Source organism: Colletes latitarsis, chromosome 11 (genome assembly GCF_051014445.1).
Source record: "Colletes latitarsis isolate SP2378_abdomen chromosome 11, iyColLati1, whole genome shotgun sequence".
Classification (NCBI taxonomy): Eukaryota; Metazoa; Arthropoda; class Insecta; order Hymenoptera; family Colletidae; genus Colletes; species Colletes latitarsis.
In genome coordinates, this window is record NC_135144.1 from 23,781,093 (window position 1) to 23,802,852 (window position 21,760).

At 40.2% G+C, this 21,760-nt stretch overlaps 5 protein-coding genes across 5 annotated transcripts; 1 reads left to right on the forward strand and 4 right to left on the reverse strand.

Annotated features, from left to right (window-relative positions):
- The first annotated feature begins 1,188 nt into the window (after positions 1 to 1,188).
- LOC143347411 (carboxypeptidase B) lies at positions 1,189 to 6,044 on the forward strand. The gene is made up of 6 exons (XM_076776541.1): positions 1,189 to 1,277; positions 2,014 to 2,208; positions 4,567 to 4,700; positions 5,109 to 5,284; positions 5,370 to 5,598; positions 5,681 to 6,044. Exons 2-6 carry the CDS (start codon positions 2,055 to 2,057, stop codon positions 6,041 to 6,043), a joined length of 1,056 nt encoding a protein of 351 aa, XP_076632656.1. The 5' UTR covers positions 1,189 to 1,277; positions 2,014 to 2,054; the 3' UTR covers position 6,044.
- Positions 6,045 to 6,198: 154 nt separating this feature from the next.
- LOC143348403 (trypsin) lies at positions 6,199 to 8,303 on the reverse strand. Its single transcript, XM_076778566.1, has 4 exons — positions 8,228 to 8,303; positions 7,814 to 8,129; positions 6,873 to 7,188; positions 6,199 to 6,369 (listed from the first exon to the last, which is right to left on the reverse strand). Exons 1-4 carry the CDS (start codon positions 8,301 to 8,303, stop codon positions 6,199 to 6,201), a joined length of 879 nt encoding a protein of 292 aa, XP_076634681.1.
- Positions 8,304 to 8,734: 431 nt separating this feature from the next.
- Positions 8,735 to 9,929, reverse strand: LOC143347561 (trypsin-1-like). Its single transcript, XM_076776826.1, has 4 exons — positions 9,848 to 9,929; positions 9,454 to 9,760; positions 9,028 to 9,334; positions 8,735 to 8,949 (listed from the first exon to the last, which is right to left on the reverse strand). Exons 1-4 carry the CDS (start codon positions 9,903 to 9,905, stop codon positions 8,785 to 8,787), a joined length of 837 nt encoding a protein of 278 aa, XP_076632941.1. The 5' UTR covers positions 9,906 to 9,929; the 3' UTR covers positions 8,735 to 8,784.
- An 861-nt stretch (positions 9,930 to 10,790) lies between these two features.
- On the reverse strand, positions 10,791 to 12,887 carry LOC143347562 (trypsin-1-like). Its single transcript, XM_076776827.1, has 4 exons — positions 12,797 to 12,887; positions 12,050 to 12,344; positions 11,286 to 11,601; positions 10,791 to 11,025 (listed from the first exon to the last, which is right to left on the reverse strand). Exons 1-4 carry the CDS (start codon positions 12,837 to 12,839, stop codon positions 10,867 to 10,869), a joined length of 813 nt encoding a protein of 270 aa, XP_076632942.1. The 5' UTR covers positions 12,840 to 12,887; the 3' UTR covers positions 10,791 to 10,866.
- Positions 12,888 to 13,687: 800 nt separating this feature from the next.
- LOC143347547 (carboxypeptidase B) lies at positions 13,688 to 20,913 on the reverse strand. The gene is made up of 9 exons (XM_076776784.1): positions 20,729 to 20,913; positions 19,539 to 19,874; positions 19,367 to 19,466; positions 19,053 to 19,158; positions 18,488 to 18,649; positions 16,850 to 17,063; positions 14,718 to 14,951; positions 14,424 to 14,608; positions 13,688 to 13,863 (listed from the first exon to the last, which is right to left on the reverse strand). The coding sequence occupies exons 1-9, from the start codon at positions 20,911 to 20,913 to the stop codon at positions 13,688 to 13,690; spliced, it is 1,698 nt and encodes a 565-aa protein (XP_076632899.1).
- Between the last annotated feature and the right edge of the window lie 847 nt (positions 20,914 to 21,760).

The window sequence follows — 21,760 nt, forward strand, 5'->3', positions numbered from 1 at the left end:
ATAGGATTTATTTATATCGAATCTTTCTTTAATTTTAGTTATTTAACACTGAATAGTAACGAGGAACATGGACAAATTATTTTTCTATACGAAGACAATGGAAGAGTAGAAATTTTCACTACTTTTAGTTTCTAAAAGAATGGTTATAGGGTTATTATTAAGTTTTACTTAATTTTTACTTATTGCTTTATTATATAAAACATTTTAATAATCCTGTTTCATCGGTTGTGGATTATAGATAGGAGATACGTATCTTGCAGTACCATTAGAACCGCAATTAATTGAAGTCTATGGAATCCCACAGCAATTTAATTGAAATTAAAAAGTCGTTATTTATGAAACGCAACATTAGGAACGACTAATAACTTGGGAATAATATGATATTTTCTTAGACTTTATAGTGATAGTATATTCGTTGCACTAATGTCACGTTTGAGTGTACACTTTTCACTTTTGAAATAAAAAGAATCTACAGGATCCTGAAATCCTGAAAAAAAGGATATGCAAAATTCATACAAGGACCTAAATGGAGCACGAATCCGTAGATGAACAATTATTCATGTAAAGAATAAATTTTAAAAAATTCAACCTTTTTACTGTACAAATTACTCTTCGTTCTCTAATTCGAATTCAAAGACTTATCTGGTAACGGAGTCCCATTTGTTCTATCGTAATTTTTAAATTAAAATTTTGTCTAAACTAATAACCGAGTCGTCGGTCTGTTGCTTGAATTTTTTAGTTAAATGAGAACGTGGCTCGTTTCTGTCGTAGATCGCGATCGCGATTATCTGCGAAAGCAAATCCTCTTAGCGCCAGTGACCGGGGTCAAAGATCCTCGGAGCTGGCGGTTCGAGCGACCCGCCGCGTTCGAGGCGGTTCGAGCGGAGCTCGTTAAGTCCCGTTATTCCCGATCGTCGACCGGGTCGAATATCATAAAAGGTGGGACCGTCGACGACCCGGGGATAGTCGTTCGAGGATGGACAAGAGTAGCACAATTCGCGGTGCTCGCGGTCGTTTCGCGACGTTCGTGTTTCTGGTCGTTGTCGGCCTCGTCGTCGCCGGGGCGTCCGTGATCGAACGAGAACGACGGGATTTCGTGATTCCCGACTGGATCGAGATCGTCGACGAGCCCGTCGCGGAGAACTCCAAGACCATCCAAAGGGCGGTCAGGGTTAGGGACTCGAAGGTGACCTACGATGGCGCCCAGGTGTGGAAGGTCCGCGCTCCCGAGGGACAAACGGTGTCCAGCGTCGCCGTGGACTTCCAGGAAGTTGGACGTTCGTAATTTTTAATAAAAAATATCCGACAGATCGATTAATGTTCAACTTCGAACGATTGAATGACTTTTGTTTGGGGAAACTGAATGGGATGTTTCAGAATCTTTAATTTCTACGTTCGATTAGATAAAATTAATGGAATTGGTATTCCTCCGTTGGAAAAAATTATTTTAAAAAGTATCAAGATTGATGGCGTAGTGAAATTAAATTAAAAGATTCATGATAATAGTTTACTTTCGCGTTTCAGCCTAGGAAATAAATAAAATTGAAGTGCAAGTTCAAATCGAAGAGTTTATTGATTTTAATAATAACTAAAGGAATCACTCTTGCGTTAGTACTGCATCAATGTTAGTAGCACTTATGTCGACAGATATAAAACTCACAAATATCGTCACATGCATCTTGTTTTTCTAATATTAAAAATGATATAGTAAATGTTTTATTCAAATAACAAACAAATTTTCTGTAACATCAAGTATAGATTTCCTTCCATAGGATATAATTATCATTCCCCATTATTAAGATTATATGTATTTCATCTTTGCGAGTATCTTTTCAGATAACTAATACCAAATATTAAAATTAATTCGTGCAAATGCGTCCTTAAATACCCGACACTTTTCGCCCTGTATTTAAAAACATGAAGTAGTTAAATTTCTAGTGTCTTAGCTTTATACGCGAATTAGAAATCGATAATTGCAATGACTATGCTCGTTTGCTTCTCTGTGGCATACAGTATTGTCTCTTTGGGTCGGGAACGACACAGCGATCGACGTAATGGTCCGCTCGGAAGAAATCCCCAGAGTCGCTCGATATTTGAAACAAAAGGACTTGGAATACCAGGTGGTCATCGATGACTTACAGAAACAAATAGACGAAGAGAACGACATACTCTCCGAGGAGGAGATGTTGGAGCTGGAAGGCCGCAAAGGTTTGGAAAACTTTTTTATCTAACTTTACCGAGCGACGTTTCAAACGACTCCGATATGAATTTCAAACCCTTATTCGACTCGCTTACTATTTTATGCTTCGCTTGATTTTCTCTTTTCGCCTGTACGCCATCACGCGGATAGAATTCATTATCCGCGGATCTACGATTCGTCATCTTTATTCGCTAAGTTTCACCTTCTTCTGAATCGTTCGGGGAAACTACCGTGGAACGCGTTCGACGGTGAGAAAAAGAATGTTTCACTTGTCATTTTACTCGTTCCACTGACACGAATGGCTCTCCACGAAGCGTTTTGTCGCGATTTTCCAGTCGAGTCACGTATCGAAGAAAGCCGACGAAAACAAATGGCTGTCTTTACACGCGACGCAGATTCGAAAGTGATTTCTATAAGTGTCGTACGACAACCCGATAGGCCGTTAGAGATAGTGCGAAATATTTTAATGAAATTTTTTATCTAAACACGCCTCAACTGTATAGAATAAATTCTGCGAAACGATATTTTACAGGATCGAAACAACTTCATTGTAAACGATTATTCTAATCTAATCAGAATTTGTTAAATCCCATGGCACTCGTTTATCGCGTAGCAATGAAGGCCACGAACGCTTCTTACATACTTGTTTGATATAATCGCTATAGAAATGCTTTATGTTAAATAAAGCACTTTTTATTTTTTGTATTCGTTGTATCTTCTTCTCATATTTTCTGTAATATTTATTCAAGCTTCCGTCAAAGCTGTAATTTTTTACCAAACACGAAAACATTATATTGACGTTTTTCGACGATCAGTTATAAATAAAGTATGTGCATTTACAGCAACGCTATTTCCTAATGTATAAAACATTGACAGAAACCGCCTTCCACTCCCACGTTTAAGCAAATAGGTTTTTCCCTGGCGCTTTCTTTTTTTTTAATGATGTTCCTACCGAATCAAACGTCAGTCTTAAAGACTTAAGGGACAGTGGACGTTTTGGGAATATTTTACCACAGGAGAACTAGTATAATTTAATTTCTTTAGATTAAATCGGGCGAAACTTCCGTCCGCCTAACGACATTCTAATACGCGAACGGATTGTAAATGATCTACGGCCCCGGTAAATTCACGGACACGATTCGTTAGCGATCGTCCGAGATCATTAGCTGTTGGTTATTTTCGATGGAAAGGTACGAGGTTATCAACCTCTTCGCGATTTAACCTGGTAACCCAGTTCCGGTTACGTCGATGATGCAGATTTACATTAACAGTTATACACCGCGTGATCTGCGACGCACGTGCTCTCGATCATCTTCTCCGAACTCGACGCGGAACGGAGCCGCGTATTGTCTCGATCGCGATTCCGTTACCTAAATCCTGCCAGCAACGTTTGGCAGTGGGCCCAGTACGAGGAACATTGCTGGAGAGAAACCGAGATGTCGCGCGATTCGACTGGAATCGCAAACGAGCTTAGGAAAAGTATTGCAACTTGCAAATTAGTCGATCTGCTAGTAACAAATTGCGGTAGCAAAAGATAAATAGCTTCTAGCTAGCCATTTGTGTTGTATTTTTTTAAATCACCCAGGTCATTCAGAAAAAGAGCTCGACGAAATTGGTTGAATCGTATCGATTTTATGTGTGATTTATTATTAGTTTTACGATCTATATTGCTTGTCAAGAAACATTGCTGGTTTTTGGTCCAGCGATTTTGAAACTACATCGTGTGCAATATCGTCTCTTATAGTGTGACCAAAGTAGACAAAATCCATTTGAATAAAGATTTTTAATCTCGATGGAAACTACGGAACTAAATACCGATTTTCATAAAAATTACCGTCTGATTTCAAACTCCTATTCTTCGTACAAGTTCAAACATTTTCTTCGTGTTTTAAGCTTCGATAATCTGACTTTGATGCGAGTAGCCAACGAAACACGAGTAGACACACGATTCGAATAAAAAATCGCGGGTGTTCATTTCGAAATTTCTGTAAACTTGCTTTTCTGGCTTCGATTTCGACTAATGAGCTAATTTTTTAGCTCGTTACGCTTGGTGGCAGGGATTCGCGGTCAGAGTGCGTGATAGATACTCACGACCTCGTCCTCGTCCTCTTCGATACCCTGTAACTAGCGTACGCGGTGGAGGTGGCCCTTGGCACTTTAGGGGTGAGCTTCTCGCGCGCGACAATCCGCTTCGTCGATTCAGAATCGCGCTGTTATTTGCACAACATTGTCCAACGGATGTGTTTTAGTCGCTATATCGGTATCGGATCTATCGACTCTGAATCCACGGAGCGGAATGTTATCACGTATCGTTTAGGGGCGTCGAACGTGCAACCTCTGAATAATCTTGAAGGTATACCTGTCAGGTCATCGAATGGAGTGGTCCAGTTATCATCGTCTTGAGGACATTCACACCTATCTCGATTATCTCGCGGAGACTTTCCCTGATGTCTGTTCCGTCGTCAGCATCGGCAACTCGGTCGAAGGAAGGCCCCTTAAGGTATTTATTTCCGACGACCAGAACCTGGCACAGGTGATTCTTAACCAACGAATACTTGCCACAAGATCCAACTTTTATCGTAGGTTTTAAAATCCTTGTTATATTTATAGTTGTGCTAGCTTTTTTTAAGTTGCTCCACTAGTCCAAAAAGATTAGGAATCCGTTCTTAAATGAGTAATAAAATTAGGAAATTTAAGCGATATGGTTTTTAAGTTCGTGTATAGATCATATACAAGACTGTACAATAAATTAATTTCTAGAAAGTAATAGAAAGTACTAGATTTAGGTTACACAATTGATATAGCAGTTGCTCGTCCAACCTTACGATCAATTATTGTTCTTCGTTGTGAGAATTGCAAATCGTGCAGCAAAATTTGCAGTTTAAAAATGTGATAAACGACGACGTAGGTTCTAAGGATCAGTAACGGGAATCAAAATGCGCCCGCTGTGTGGATTGACGGTGGAATCCACGCCAGAGAATGGATCTCACCGGCCGCTGTCACTTACATCATCGACTATCTGGTTGAAAATAGCGAAAATCTCGAGACCGATTTCTACATTTTACCAGTTGCCAATCCCGACGGGTACGCAATTAACAACTACTTGACACCAACGTTCCAGACACGCGTATTCCCGAATGTACGTTAGTATCTTATAACTGATTTTCAGATACGAATACACTTTCGTCAGAGATCGTCTGTGGCGGAAGAACAGAAAACGCGCGATAGGCAGCTCGTGCACCGGCGTCGACCTGAATAGGAACTTTGGTTATCGTTGGGGCGGCATGGGCACCAGCAAAGATCCGTGTCGCGAAATTTACGCGGGCTCCGGGCCATTCTCTGAACCCGAGACCAACGCCATTAAGAACTTCTTCGAAGCCAGCGCCGCCAATTTCAAAGTTGGTTCAACTTTTAATTCGCTGATTTAATTCACTCATCCGGTTCTTTAATCTAAAATCAATTTTCTTATCGTTTGTCTAGGCATACCTGTCGTTCCACAGCTACGGTCAGTTCATCCTGTACCCATGGGGTTACGATAAACGCGTTCCGCCGGATTACGCCGATCTCGAGAAGGTAGGCAGACAGATGTCCTCGGCGATGAGGAAAGCGGGAGGCGCCAACAGCGGTTACACGGTCGGAAACAGCGCTACCACTTTGTACGCGGCTTCCGGCGGATCCGACGATTGGGCCAAGGCGATACTCAAGATGAAGTACGCGTTCACGGTCGAACTGAGAGACACTGGGAAACACGGCTTCGTCTTACCCTCGCGTTACATCATCCCCACGTCGAAGGAAGCTCTGGCTGCTGTATTGGTCGTCGCGGATGCTTGCAAAACCTTGTAATTATCGAGCTACGATGAGTTACGATTGCATCAACTGTAACTCTATATCGCGTTTTTACGTTCGGGAGCCTGTTTATGGACAAAACGAGCGACGATGTTAATACGAACATTATTTATTGAATAAAATAAACGTTGACAAACACACGCGATGGATGTTCAAGAATTATTCAGCATGATCAGGATGATCCACGTGATGAAGGCGGACACTCTGGTGTACACGGACGGGGCGTTCTTCCCGCCGCAGGGGAACAAACCCCACGAAACGATTCCCACTACTTCCGCTTCATCGAAAGCGTTCCTTCTGACCAGCGGCCCTCCGGAATCGCCCTGGAAAAAATACACGATGGAGAAATAGTTCGTTTCACGTCTAATTCTTTTTTTCACCAATTCTACTACTCCGCTTTACGAAAAATATTTAACCCTCTGCACTCGAAGACTTTCCTTCGATCACCTACTACAAACTCAAGCACACTTTACATAATCACTTTAAAACAATAATATCGTTTCCTTAGAGGGTACACCTACATTCTTTGCTGGGTGTCCCTTCAGAGGGGACTGTCGAGTGCAAAGGGTTAAACATTTTTGGAAAACAACCTTCCCCGATATTGAAATTGTTCACGATACAATTTAAAAGGTTAGTTATTTTCAACCCTTTGCAACCTACATTATTCAAAATAACTCCTCCAACATTACCATCCCCAAAATTTTCTAAACAGTGTTCTCGATCTTATTTAATCTATTTTTAAATTTAACTTAGCCCTGTAAATTTCGACTTTCACGGTAGGTGGTTGTCGGTCAAAATGATAGTACATCGTTTATGACGAAATAACCTTGCAAGCTGATAAACTGCCGTCCAAAGGTCCCGTGCAGATGTTCGTCGGATGAAGAGGATTCCTTTCTTTCCGTTTCAAGCTTTTATCTAGGGTCAATTTGCACAGATCGTAATCGATGACTGGCAACGTGGCTGCCTGGAGGACCTCCGGAGCCTCGATAGTACGCGTCCTTCCGATGCTACCCCAGCCAGTCAGCATTACGTCTCCCGTGGGAATTGAATCAGGATACGGCAACGACACCGTGGAAACGAATGGGTTCAAATCGAATGGCTCCTCCAACATCATCAGTGCGATGTCGTACGGCGCTACTCTCCTAGAATAGACGTTACGTTTGTGCAGAGTGATCGAAAAATCGAGTTCTCTGGATTTTCGGATGTTCGTAGCGCTAAAAATATGTTCCATTAAAGCTTAGAAAATTCACGAGATCGTAAAGATTTAAATTTGAAAGAGTTTGAAACTATCACGAATAGTAAAAGTAAAATCAAAAAGATAAAATAAAATTTGAAGGATAACATTCTCCGCGTACGTATACACTTAATCGTGTCACGGTTGAACGAATCTTGAACCATTATTCATTTTTCTATTTGCGTAAACTCGTTTCGACACGATATGCAGTTGACACGATCTAATAATCTGTTGTCTTACTAGGTTATTATTTTATGATTCCAACTACTAGTTCCTATCGATCAATCTCAACGATAAGATTAGTGATCGATGATGCCTTGATACGATTCTTGTATTGTATCGTAGCGTGCACCAACGTCGAAGAAACGAACATCGCGTATGATATTAATTCTGAAACGACGTACGATCTGTTTCAAATCCTGAAACGAAAGATCTTTATCCTTTCGAAAAGGGCTCGAACTGCTCACGGACACGGACGATACTCTCAATTAAAATTTTTTCAAATATCACTAACGTCGCATCCTGTAACTCACCCGTCATATTCCGGATGGACGAAGACTTTCACGACCAGTCTGCCCTGCTCGGTGTCCTCCGGAACGCTAAGGTTGTACTTTCCAGCCAGTATCATAAATTCCCCTCTCGGTGGCGCGAGAGTTTTACAATGACCGGCTGTCATCACCCATCCAGCCGTCAGCAAACTGCCACCGCAGACGTGTCTCAGCGGAACTTTTCGTTCCCGATCGCCCCAACGTACCGACATCTGCCAAGGGTGCAATCCTTTTTCCGCGTCCTTTCCTCCGACTATCCTCGCCGGCCTTTGCGCCAGCATCGCCGATTTCGAGATCATCTCTATCAACGAAACGATTAGATAAAATTAACCGAAGCTCGCGAATCGTTCAAATACTCCATCTTATACAGTTTGCAACAAAGTTGCCCTCCCTCCTCACCATCTATTTCCGAACACGACGCGAGAGCGAAACTCAACACTGTCAAGAAGTCCAACGATCTTCGGAAGTTTGTCATCCTGACAGAATTTTACTCGTGGTCCGTTCGAGCGATCAAGATCAAATGGCTGGATCGAAGTCTGGTTTTCAGTGTCAAGGTGGCAGCTATCGCGGAAGCACATCCTGAGGAGGAACTTGGAGAGATCTTTCTTCCTACCAGCCCGATTAGAACTGGTTCCTGCCTTCGAAACTCTGCTGACCGCAAATGGGTGCACCAATGCTGTAGTTTCTTTCGCTGGGCACGCATCGAACGCTCAATTCCACGATGCCTACAAAAGAGACTTGGTTTCGTTTAATCATTTAACTATTTCGGTAGCACGAAATCCCTTTTAGGTATCGTTTGCAACTAATCGTAGTCACAAAAATAATTCTCTATTTATTCGAAGTAGGTGTAATAAATCGTTCGTTATAAACAGTTTTTTATTATATTTATTTTTAGCTTCACATTTTATTTAAAATTTCGTTTCTATTTCACAGTAGATACTTTTCTGCTATATCGTTTAATTGTCGGACATAATTTTCTCGATCCAGTCGTTGAAGGCGGAGGTTCTGGTGTACACGGACGGTGCACCATTACTGCCGCACGGAACGATTCCCCAGGAAACGATACCGATCAGCTCGGTTATGCCGTTGTTGTTGAGGACCAACGGGCCGCCGGAGTCACCCTAAAATCGTGATTTATTATTAGCGACGCCAGGTAGCGATTTATGGGCGTGAACGGTGAATAGGATCTGGTTTCTTACGCTGCACGCCGAGATACCACCGGAGAGAGGACCGCTGCAGACGTTTGTCTCGTGCAATGGAGACGGTCCGGTAAGTTCTTCCACGGCTTTTTTGCAGGTGGCGAGATCGATGACGGGCAAGTCAACGTATTGAAGTTTGTCGGGCATAATGGGATTACTGGTTCTCGAAGTTGATCCCCAACCTGAGAGAACCGCGGTTCCGGATGGCGTGCTTCCTGCCTGTGGCAAACTGATCGCTTTAACCGCGTTGCTCAGCCTCAGGGGCTGCGCCAGTTTCAGCAGCGCGATGTCGTAGGGTGCAACGTTCCTGCAATCGTAAAACGAATTAATACCGCGGACATTTCGCAAAGAAATTTCAAATTGTTCAAACTCTATTATACGAAAACGGTGACGGCTGTTTTCATTCGATACGAAACGATCACCCACCCGTTGTACTTCTCGTGGATGAAGCTCTTCAAGACCTTGATGGTCTGTTCGGTGCCCTCCGTTTGTTTGAGATTGTGTTTGCCGACTTTTACCACGAAATTACCGTAAGTCGGAACGGCCAGAACGCAGTGTCCAGCGGTGACAACCCACTCGTTGTTCAGGATGGATCCTCCGCAGAAGTGGGAGTAGCCGAAGAGCCACCCCCATTGGAGGGAAACTTGCCACGGGAATTGTCCTGGCTTGGCCTCGGATCCACCGACGACGCGGGGTTCGAACAATGGCGAGATCACGCTACGATAGGGTTTCACTGCAAATAACAGACAACGATTCCAGGATCATGAAAACGTGTATATTGTAATCGTCAAACCGTGATATTTATTAAGAGTGTACTCACCAGGATTTGCAGCCGCAGCCGCGAAAAGGGCGGCGAAGACGATCAGTTTCAGAGACATATCGATTGATTAGTACAATTCTCGACGTCGACGGAGTTTATATAGAACGTACTATCGATGACAGTGACGAGAAAAAAAAAATTTTAATCGACGCTGACTCCGCGAGATACGCCCGATAACAAAGATTCATTTGCCACGGAGATCTCCTCTGTGTTATTGTGACTGATGAAACTGGCTTATCGATTTTTGTGCACGTACACGCACATCTTAATTATGAAACTCGAAAAGTCGATAAGCTCGTGTGCTCTATTCAGGATCGAAACAATTAGAACGACGAGGAAAATGATAGATTTAGGCGTATGTACGTACTGTTTTTTCGTAGATAGGAGATAACGATAACCGACTAATAGTAGAATTATATAGTGCAATCATTAAATAAGGTTATCTGTATTTACGGAGAGCATATTTAGTTAATCTTGAAATTGCGTTGTCTAGTATGGCGAGTTTCTCTTTGATTTCTTTTTCTCAGTTGAAACAATAACGAACAATAAACACAAATCATTAGGAAATCAATTGATAATACGCGTGTGTACGTATATTGTTCTCGTTCCGTCTCTTTGATAATTCGTTTAACATTGATTTCAATCAATTTAATTTCGAAATTTGCACGATCGATTCGATTTGTTTCTTTCATTGTTGCAATATCCTTTCGTCTTCGCGATGAATGGCTCAATCATCCTTATCGATAATCCTATCGGATCATATTATTCGACGCGTGATTATTATTTCTATACGACGCGAAAAGGGGAGGTAAGACAGACGCTTTATCTTCATTGCCATCGAGTTTATTTTCTCATTTATTCTTTGCAATTTTCATACACGATCTGCGTGATCTCGAAATGCTAAAACAAGTAAAATGCTTTTGATTGTTTATGATTAACAGATTCGGTTTAGCCCCGGTGCAATCGCTATGGGGTTATGCGAGGATGTGATTTATTGCACGGAAGCGTTTTATAGAAATTTAGTCCATGTGTTGGTGGATCCAGTCGACGTAAGAGGCAACGCGGGTGTAGACGGATGGCATGTGGCTAGATCCGCACGGCATCATACCCCATGATACGATACCAACTTGGACAGCGTTGCTGCCAGACAGTTGAGCGAGAGGGCCACCAGAGTCACCCTGTAAATTGGACGAATAAATTAAGAAATACTCTCATTGTAATCATCGCGAACTTTAAGTTACTTGTCAATTGCAAAGTCATTAGAAAAGAACTTTCTGACTCTGTCTGAGTCGCTAAAAAGAAACGTCAGACTCGAAGATCAAGTAGAACGTTGACAAAGATTAGTTGTGTACCATATAGTAGTAGTAAATAATGTATTTTTCGATGAAAAAATATTGAATAAAAGAAGACTAGATAGAGAATGAGAATGTCGACTTACAGAGCAGGCGGATACTTCTTTGCCAGCCAGACCGCTGCAAACTTGGGTGTCGTAGAGTTGAGGTTGTTGACCTACGACGGGTTGGGAGGTGAGTAGACGGTAGCATTCTTCGTTGTCGAGGATTGGTACGACGGCCTTCTGGAGAACAGTCGGCAGAACGGGGATGATTTTCTTAGAGATGGAACCCCATCCAGAGAGAACGGCTTGTCCAACTTGTCTCTGACCCTGGGTTGGCAGGAGTACGCGACCCACGAATTTGTTGAAGGACAGGGGGGATTCCAGTTTCAAAAGGGCGATGTCGTGTTGGGCAACGCCTCTGTAAATTCGTGGGAAAACTATGTCAGTAAAACGAGCGACGCTTGTTGTTGACGTCGGAGTAACAGCCAGAAGATCGCGTGGACCTTATCTCGTTGTACTTACTCGGGGACCAGGAACTGCTCGAACTGAGATTACGAATTACCCGATAAAGACGCGATAAAGCTGTATTAGTTTGTGCAACATACTCTAACTTGTAATTTTAATTATCATCCTGTGCGTGAGATACCGAAAATAACGAAACGATATAAGTTTTGGAGCATTTGTTTGACGTTATCAAAGATTTCAACCCCGTTAGGACTTGCTTATTTACGTTATGGGAAACGGTTCTTTTCATTATACGAATATTCTGTTGTTTACATACAATTTTTAAAATCAATATATTTTTATCGAGGACAGAAATAATATCTTTGTGGTATATATGGAATCTCACCCCCGTTGAAGCTTACCCTGTGTATCCGCTGTGAACGGTGGTTCTAACAACGTTGATGATTTGATCGGTCTGTTCGGCTCTGTTCAGGTAGTATCTGCCAGCAACAACCCTCAGTTTTCCCAGTTTCAAGACACAGTGGCCAGCGGTCAAAACGAATCTTTCGTTCAAGATGGAACCACCGCAGACGTGGCTGAACTGCGTTAGGGGTGGGACTCCCCATTCGATGGAGACCTGGTATGGGAATTCTCCTGGCGCGGCGTCAACCCCATCGGTGATACGGGGCGACAGACCATAGGGTATCGCCGAGCATACTATAAAACAGAGTCCTTAATAATAATATCATTTAAACCCCGAGATCGTGCAAATTTAAAAATGACCACTACTTTTCAGTTGATTGCCACGTTGAAAATTGTATATTTATAAAATGAAAGGAGGCTAATGATTTACATATAATAAACGAATTAAAATTATATTTAAAGGAAACTTTCAATTTCTGTACAATATTTATCATATATTTTAACATTTTATGCAATATTTTTTGATGGACGTATCTCAATTCTTCGACATTCAATAAAATTGTACAAGTACATAGGGCACACGTCGAATAAATAAAACGATTCTACGAATAGTATCATCGGTCGAAACAACGTAATTTTATATTGTAAATATATTATCGACTCGATAGACTATAATGAACTTATAGTTGATCGTAGTGACGTATTTAAAATATTTGAGGTCGATGTTCGATAGAATTTGTGCTTACCTTGGAGCGCTACGGCTGCTACTAGCAAACACTTGGTGAACATTGTTCTACAGTTGTTGTCTCCTCAGTACTTGTGGTTCCAAGTGAGAATTACCATTTATATAGGAAGTTATACCCCGATATCTAGCGATAATTCTGAATTGTAATCGAAAACGTGACACCACTCGATGCTATTTACGTTATTAGTAGTCATAAGATTATTTAATTTTCAAGTGCGGTTTGATATCGTGCAATATCTGCAGTAATATGTATTAGTATACTGTGTTCATTTAAATGATTGTATCGGGGCAATGACTTAGTTAGATAACTCGTACTCGCAGACAGCTTACGCGAAGCGCAGACGATGATTTTTAGACGAAACAAAGTGCTTTTCATCCGTTACGGTCTACAAAAAAAATAACATTTGCACGCCTTGTGCTTAGGTTACAAATAATTGAAATGGAAGTTTGTTTCAAGACTCGTTTATTTTTTACATTTACCTACGTTCTACTTAAATAAATTCCTAAATACATCGTTGGTCTGTGAACTACGATAAATAACTTTACAATATTTACACGTTCTTTGCGAACGAGGACGACGAATCTAAAGGTTAAAAATAAATTATTATCGCCATATTAAAATTAATCGGACTACGATTATCAAAACTTAACGATCGATTGTGACCTTAAAGTTATAAAAGGATTTGAAGATTAAACACTTGAACTTCATACTCTATTCGGAAGATTATTGAAAAATCTAATTTAGAATTATCTTCTGTCGAGAATAATCGGAAATCTTATCGAGTCTGTATATGTTGCAAATACGTAACACGGTGGAAAAAGCACGTTCGTCGTCCGTACCTTCGTTTAGACGATACTTTTTATTCGATTTACATAGGGTCATGGACGTGATTCACGTATTACAAGTAACCAGACGAACGATTGTTCTTATTCCAGCCCAAATTTCGCGGGCGGTGGGCACTATTTGCGTCGCTGGAAGTAGAAATCCATAAGTACCACGATCTCTCAGTTCCAACGTGTAGGCGTACTTAATTCCAGCTACACCTTTGGCCCAATCGTCGGAAGCACCTGAAACCGATTGCCTCGAATCACATCTTGCGCTTCGACTGGACCAAGAACCGACAACCTACTCAATTTTTTGTTAACCATTCTATTATCTTGATAAAATGTAACAGGTTTCACTGGAGATTTCAGATCAATCGACCCAAGTCACATTAATGTTATAGAAAATTACCGTGTATCGATGATTAGTCGTTTATTTATTGTTCATTTATCTCGTATGTTACTGCAATTCCGGTAATAATAATTGGCGAATAATTACTATTAATCGTTAAATTACAAAATGAAGTAATAATATTTTCCTTGTCGTTCGATCAATTTATCAACTCTATTACTATAATAAGTATTTTACCATATTAGGTGAAAGTTTGACCGTCATAATGGATACAATTTTATCCTGCCAATCAGTTGTGTGCATCGCCAAAGCGTTCTGCCAGTTATCAGTTTAATTAATTATAGAACACCGAGACGATTTTTGTTTAATCAATTACCGAATATTATCGAGCCAAGGGGATAAGAATCTGTCGTTGACCGCGATAGTAACGTAAAATTTTTGTACATTGCCGTACCTGAAGTCGGGTACAACAGATCGGACGATGGACCAAGTTGATAATCGGTACCGTGAACCTTTGAAATAGCGTTTATCGCTTTCTTAGCAGCGTTCGCCAACTCCGAATAATCGGAAGGCTTGGAGTACGTGTATCCCCACGGAACCAGCCACATTTGCGAGTACGAGTGCAGCGTTAAATACATTCTGAAAGCATCGTGAATGCAAAAAAACACTGACCAGCTTTCTAAATTCCGAAAATAATCGAATATTGACCGCCTTTGATTCACTTGCGTTATCTTCGAGATTTATTTACCTAATTTTCTGCTTGTTGGCGAGAATGTAGTCGGCCATTGCTTTAGTCTCCGGCTCCGAGAACGCGTGTGGTCCAGCGTAGGTCTCGTCACAGGGGTCAGGACTTGCTCCACCGCCCTCCATTTCACCCCAATGGTAACCGAAGTTCCTGTTCGGGTCGACGCCCTCGCACTTGCCCCAGAACCACCTGGCGTAATGGTTCATTAGTCGAAGAAGGCTGAAATAAAAGCACAAGCTGGGATGAACCCGTAGTTTTTCTCTAATTGTGAGATACAACAAATCGTTATAGTGAGAAAGTTGAATTCTTGAAACTGTATAAAAATTGTATTATTATTATGTAACGACAAAAAATACTTTTTTGAGAATCGGTTAAAAAGTTCTCTCATTCCATGGTTCCCGCGAATTATTATACGAAACTTTGAAATCGAATAATTTCGGAAGACTGTATCAACGATAAAAATCTCTTCTCGAGTAACAGATGGTTATACAGAATAACACAAAAACAGATTCCAGATAGTTTATATTATGGGAAACAAAATCGTTAAATAAATAAAAAATAATATTGTTAGATGTGTTATATAATTCGAAGCATTTTTTAATTATTTATTGATATCAACAAGTTTAAGAATATGTAATCGAATTATGCATTTCCTAAGAATGAGTAAAAGGTCGTATAAACGTAGATCCAAAGATTCTTTTTTTCTGTAAAAATTGTTCGTAAATAACTATAATATTACGAGCAATGCTGATATTTATTTCTGTTAGATGTAAATAATGTATGCGTGCCATCTTGATATTAAAGGCATCTGTGTATGTTTCATAGTTAAGATAATATTATCAAGATGGCTTATTTTAATATCAAGTAGACAGATAATTTTATCGATGGCTTGAAAACACTCAAAAAAAACCGGATTATTCCTGACAAAATCTCTGAAGCGTCGATATGACTCGTACATTGCTCCAAAAGAAAATTATTATAGTTAATTTTTTCGTATGCCTTGAAATTTGTTCAAGTTATTATGTAAAAACTAGAAACATCGGTAGTGTTATGTTACAATATTCTTAACGATACTAATGTTATTGGAAAATTTGCAAGTATATTAATCGAAAGCCACGTATTAATTAAGTTGTAAAGATATATCAAATACTCCATCATAAACAAAATTTGATTGTATCTTGAAAAAAAAAGGAGTTTCTGAATCTACATTTATACGATCTCTTTTCATCGTTAAGAAAAGTAGAATAAACCAAAGTGAGACTATACAGGGTGTTCGGACACCCCTGGGAAAAATTTTAATAGAGGATTCTAGAGTCCAAAATAAGACGAAAATCAAGAATACCAATTTGTTGATGAAGGCTTCGTTAAAAAGTTAACAATTAAATTCAAAAATTTCAAATCGTTCTGAAAAAATTATTTTCGGTTGCGGGAGTCAATTACGATCATTTTTGGTGGATATACATACCCCCGAAATCCTACCCACTTTTTAGAAAAAAATTCGGGAAGGTGTGAAATTTTTCGACGGAAAAAAAAAATTTCAAATCGTTTTGGAAAAATTATTTTTAGTTGCGGGAGTCAATTACAATCATTTTTGGTGAATAGACATACCCCCGAAATTTTGCGCATTTTCGAGAAAAAAATTCAGTACGGTCGGAACTTCAAACGTTAATAACTGTTTAACGAAGCCTTCATCAACAAATTGGTATTCTTGATTTTCGTCTTATTTTGGCCTCTAGAATCCCCCATTAAAATTTTTCCCAGGAGTAGCTGAACCCCCTGTATATTTCAGTTTCACCCTATATGAACACATGTTTCATATACATCAGTGCATGCTCAATTCAGTTAGATATCAGCCACAAGTGTTTGAATGCATTCTACAGTCCATGATACGAATTGCTAGCGACTACCCAATGGCTACTTCGAATATCACTCTAAAATCATGCAGCAACTTAGCCTCGTAACCTTCTAACCCTAGCATACTAGAGCACTATAGTTCAATGAGAAGACAGCATAGCAGTAATAATGTCTTAAAGTAACAGTTTAATCATTGTTCATGATATTAGGGTTCAAAGCATCGAAGATCGAAGAATCAACAGGGTGAAATCCTCCATAGTTTTCCAGAAAATGTGTCGTACCGACTGCCCTCTTCGTTTTCGCCATGATTGCTTCGCGTTTTCCTCCAGAGACGATCCCCGGTGTGAGTAAACTCGTAGCCGTCCGGATTAGCGACAGGCAGGATCATCCAGTCCGAATTATCGAGTAATTTCGCGTAGCTCGCGTTTTTCTCTACCAGCTGGCTTACGATGTAGGTCGCCACAGCGGAGCCGATCCACTCGCGTGCGTGCATGCCTGTCGAATGTGAACACGATTCGAGGAAAAAAAAAAAATATAAAATAACGGTATAGGGTCGCATTAAACGCGATCAGCATAAGAATTCAGTATTTCCAAAAATTTCAAGCGATCCGCTGGGCCTCGTGAAATGTGCATAGATTTCTAAGTAGTCACGACACGTTTTAAAGATGTATAATTTGTATGGGAATGTTTGAGTTTGCGTATTGTGTATAGCAAGCGATCTAGGACACAGATCTGGTGTATATTCGTTATATAGTCGGCTCTAATTTAGAGTTTTGGCAGCCTGAAATATACACAACATGTTTGAAAGATGACTTGTGACTTGTGTGAGAATGTTTATGAGAACGTGTATTTAATATAAAGTCAGTTCAGAAGTTTTAAGCCTAAGTAGTTTTTAGACGGTTGATGTACTAGTTGGCAGAACTATATCTCGATAATAATATTAATAATTTTTAATATTTTTAAACGAGTAAGTTACAATCGTAATAAACGCCCCGAATTTGATTGATTCGATCTTTATAAACAGGTACATGATCGCTTAAGACTTTCTTGTATTTGAACATCTAGATATGCGTAAAATCTGATGCAACATTTATCGCGTTTGCATCGAACGAAGATACGACTGGTAATAATTTCAGCGACACATATCGAGCATTACGACTCCCATAAATTTAATTCAGTTGAATATTAAGCGCTGTCATAACGTTTAGTCAAATAGGGCAGATAATCTTAAACAAAAAATTAATCAAAAAATGCAAACATAACGTTCAATTAAATAAACATTAGAAATAAATTGCTATACGTTGATGATATCGGTTATTTATTACTCGAATAAAATTTTACTCATCTCTGCTCGAAAATAATGTTCAGAATTCATAATAACGTGCAACGTCGAATATTTAGAAATTGTTCAGAATGTACGCAGACCCGTTTCTGTAACGCAAAGTGTACTTGCCTAAACAATAATCTCCAAATACAGAATTGCGATATTCTTTATCTATAAGAGCAATATAAGCTCGATATCCTGTTATTCTATAAGAAATTTGTAAACTCTTCTCGCAAACAAAAGTTCCGGACCATTCGTCGAAACGAGAGTACCTTTGGAATAGTTCGAAAGAGTTTTCAACGTAAGCCTAGTTTCGATTCTAGCATAGACGTGTCACTCGCGCGATGCCTCGCTTATTATGCAGAGTTCCACGGGAACTACATAAGAATAATAAAGATCAAGATTTTGCGTTGAACATACGAACTCTAAAGCCACGGGGCTGACCATGTTTTTCACTGTTGCTTGAATAATTTCGCGCGAGCCGAGCGAATGTCGAGCACGTACGCGCTACGCGTCTCTTTAGTCTGCGTGCATTTCTCCGGAAACTGGGTAAAAGCAATTCCAAAGAAACTCTTTTGGAACAAGCGAAACTCACCAGCGTCTATCCAGACCGCCGACTTGGCCTCTCCTTCCTTGTTGAGGCCAGTCGAAATTTTCACCATTTTTATGGGCTGTCCCTCGTAGCTGTGGCCTATAGTTATCAGTTCTACCATTCTCGAGTACTTGAAGGCTAGGTACTCCAAGTACCGTACGATATCTGGAAAATGAAGGCACGACAGTATTTGGAAATTAAATTACCGTATTAAAATAATTATTGCTATTGACCCTAGAACACCAAAGATCGTATTCTTGCTTTTATTTTTGTGGTTTCATATGTTTCAATGTGTTTATAAAACTAAATTAAAATCCGTGATGTTTCAAGGAAGTTACAGTGGTTCAAAGAATCTCTTTACTGAATTTTTGGTGCCAAAAACATTTTATTATAAAAAGAATAATACTATTTCTATTCTTCGAAATTTAATACGATGAGGGGCAATAGAAATGGCTGTAGCCGTATTAATCTTTTCAAATTTCATTTCATGCAATACAATTTATATTGAGTCTTTGCATGACTCATTACGTGGGAATCGTCCATTTGATCCATTAATTGGGAAACTCACCCGCGTATCGATGATACCTTTTCCAGGTCATGCTGTGACCTTGAGTGGTGACGAGGTCCTCGCGCTGCTCTTTCGACATTTTTGGATTCTGATAGGCTATCGTTTTCTGCCATGAAACATAAATTACAGCAGAAACTAAAGAACCTCTGTACCCAACAAATCTCTAAACTTATTAGAATCATTTCCCTCAAAAAGAAAGCCTCCTAAAAAATTTTATTCCGTCCCTTCAATTTATTTCAACGCGTAGAATAATCGTGTGGTCATTTTTTCTATTTTTAATCGTTTGAAAAATTTCCCGTAACAGTACTTCGTACCTGAAGATCCGGTATCAGTATTTTGAAGTCGATCCCTCTGTCTCTAAGAAATGCTTTGACATCGGGAATAAGATCTGGCGCGACGACCGCGTCTATCGTTCTGGAATCATCGTTGCCTCGTAAGTATGTTGGATCGATTACATATAAAAAGCATAGACGACAAACGAGGTACTTGTTATAAAACGGCTGCGTCCAGAACTTGATGTCTTCCGGTTCGCTCTCTCTGAGGTCCCTGAGATCGCTCACGTGGTTCTCCGTGCTGGGGAACAATCTGATCAGCTGATGGTTCCTGTAACTGACTCTGGACGACCGTGACTTGGGACTTTTCTCTGCACCGATAATACTAGTCATGATGGAACCGATGCCGTTAGCTACCGCCAAGAACATCGACTCGAAGATATCGGCAAAAGAAAATCCTCTTCCCGCATTCCTGTCAAACGACGTTCCAGATTCGATCGCGAAACCATCGCCCGTATCGTTGGTAATAGCCTTCGTTTCGTTCGTGAATCTAAAAGAACACCTGCAACTTCTCTATCGTACACCAACCCCTGAGAGTTTCAAGGATCTTATCCTATTGGGGTAGAAAGATAACGCGCGTTTCGAAACTTAAAGCTAAACCATCGACTGCGGACGTTTCACGCGCGAGTATTCTAATTAGAATAGAGTTTATCTAGGCTGGTCACACACACGAGTCGGCCTTTACGGCGAGGCACATCCTCTCGAACCAGTCTTTTGCTTATCGTTTCCGTAAGAGGTCGAGGCTGCTTGACCTCTTCGAAGATCTATGGTTGTTGCCATGGTACGCATACACCTATACTACGGTGTAATAAAATGAAAGGAAACGTTTTTTCCCTTAATCTAATTGTAATACATCGATATAAAATAAGTAAATGATTTTGCAAAATAAATTTAGAAAATTCGACGATGTATTGAAAATGGGGTTACAACAGAAAATGATTTCCGGATTCGAGAGACCTTTGGGGACACAAATCTCTGTACATTCGCATATGTTTCACATAGTCGCCATCTTCGAGTCGAAAGATTCAAAAGAAAACAACTTCTGATCGAAAATCTGAATTATACGCTGCATGAAATAGAATTTTAAGAAGTATATAATACGATTGTCGTTCTGATCATCGTAATTTTGTCATGCACATATAAAATGTGCTTGGTATTACACGAGACACTGAATCATTTGATTCAGAAAATTACTAATTTTACGAATGTAAAAGCTTATACACGTTACAATCGGTGCTTCTGGTATGAAAATGTAGGAATTCGTTAAAATGACCAACACAGTACTGTGTCATCAGAGATTTTGACCTATCCAGAAAATGAGGGAATCATCGATCAAACACGAACCTGTTTATTTTCTGGTTTGCTTCTTCCAAGGACCAACTCTCGTTGTCCAATGGCGAACAATTGTATTTGCGTTGCACGGAAAATTCGAAATCACCGCGCCGCGGCCGCGCGTCCGCTCGATCCGACGAGAGGATCAACGAGAAACCGAACACAACGCACAGGATCGACTCGACGTCGACAGCCATGGTCGGCCTGAATCAGGCCAGAATATGCGATCCTCTTGAAGCCTCCTTGTTGACTGTTCCCGTGGTCCGAGCCGGAACCAGTCTTGCGACTTGTTGCTCGTAAGTGTATGCGAAAAACGACAGTTTCGCTGGTCTACTCCACGGGCCAGGCTTACGGGATTTCTATGTGGTATTCGTTACTGGATCTCTAAGCCTCTCGCAGTTAGAACGGATCGATGATCCTGAGGATTCGTCTACCGAAAAGTTGTCCACGCTATCGCAGCAAGCACAAAGAATACGAATAGTCTGCCACGCGTACGATTATTTTTATTTTATTCGACGACGAGAATCAATTTTTAGTTTGTTTGCCACTTTGCAATCTAATCCAAAACGCGAAAGTAATTCAACCTTATATCACCTACTTATATTATCTGTTTGTAATATTTTTTTTATTTTGTCATACTTTAGAAAATAAAGTGTATCGATTGTGCTATGCAATCACTTCAATACCTATAATATGGATATCGAAATTTGTAGTGTTTTTTATCGAAAAGCCTAGTAAATCGACTCTTGACGGTTCTGGTTTTCAGAATCTAGAGACTGACAGAAATATAGGGGTTACTACACCCCGAGTAATTTAATTTCGAGTCTCTGATAGCCTAATAAACACTGATATTTACGAGTTGCTAAGTGCTGTATCATATTTCAAATAGTTAATGTCTCGTAAGACGTGTCTCACGGAAAAAATGTATGATATAATCTTTTCTAGATAGAACGCGTTGTTCGAGTACCGGCGAATGGAACGTGGCCAGTAAAAAGTTATTCCTCCACTTTTCTCTGTGGCGCCGTACATTCCATTCCTACTCCG

Bases quoted from the DNA above. Each gene is read 5' to 3' on its own strand.
- LOC143347411 (XM_076776541.1), top strand. From the start codon at position 2,055: ATGGTCCGCTCGGAAGAAATCCCCAGAGTCGCTCGATATTTGAAACAA. The intron at 2,209-4,566 runs GTTTGGAAAACT...TATACCTGTCAG, and splicing joins GGAGCTGGAAGGCCGCAAAG to GTCATCGAATGGAGTGGTCC. The intron at 5,599-5,680 runs GTTGGTTCAACT...TCGTTTGTCTAG, and splicing joins CCAGCGCCGCCAATTTCAAA to GCATACCTGTCGTTCCACAG.
- LOC143348403 (XM_076778566.1), bottom strand. From the start codon at position 8,303: ATGACAAACTTCCGAAGATCGTTGGACTTCTTGACAGTGTTGAGTTTC. The intron at 8,130-8,227 runs GTGAGGAGGGAG...TTTCGTTGATAG, and splicing joins GTCGTGTTCGGAAATAGATG to AGATGATCTCGAAATCGGCG. The intron at 6,370-6,872 runs GTTATTTCGTCA...TATTTTTTCCAG, and splicing joins GCAGTTTATCAGCTTGCAAG to GGCGATTCCGGAGGGCCGCT.
- LOC143347561 (XM_076776826.1), bottom strand. From the start codon at position 9,905: ATGTCTCTGAAACTGATCGTCTTCGCCGCCCTTTTCGCGGCTGCGGCT. The intron at 9,761-9,847 runs GTGAGTACACTC...TGTTATTTGCAG, and splicing joins GGCTGCGGCTGCAAATCCTG to TGAAACCCTATCGTAGCGTG. The intron at 8,950-9,027 runs GTAAGAAACCAG...TCACGATTTTAG, and splicing joins GTGGTATCTCGGCGTGCAGC to GGTGACTCCGGCGGCCCGTT.
- LOC143347562 (XM_076776827.1), bottom strand. From the start codon at position 12,839: ATGTTCACCAAGTGTTTGCTAGTAGCAGCCGTAGCGCTCCAAG. The intron at 11,602-12,049 runs GTAAGCTTCAAC...ACGAATTTACAG, and splicing joins GTTCACAGCGGATACACAGG to AGGCGTTGCCCAACACGACA. The intron at 11,026-11,285 runs GTAAGTCGACAT...TCCAATTTACAG, and splicing joins AAGAAGTATCCGCCTGCTCT to GGTGACTCTGGTGGCCCTCT.
- LOC143347547 (XM_076776784.1), bottom strand. From the start codon at position 20,913: ATGGCTGTCGACGTCGAGTCGATCCTGTGCGTTGTGTTCGGTTTCTCG. The intron at 19,875-20,728 runs GTTCGTGTTTGA...GTGTTCTTTTAG, and splicing joins GCAAACCAGAAAATAAACAG to ATTCACGAACGAAACGAAGG. The intron at 18,650-19,052 runs GTGAGTTTCCCA...TTCATTTTCCAG, and splicing joins AAGGTATCATCGATACGCGG to ATATCGTACGGTACTTGGAG.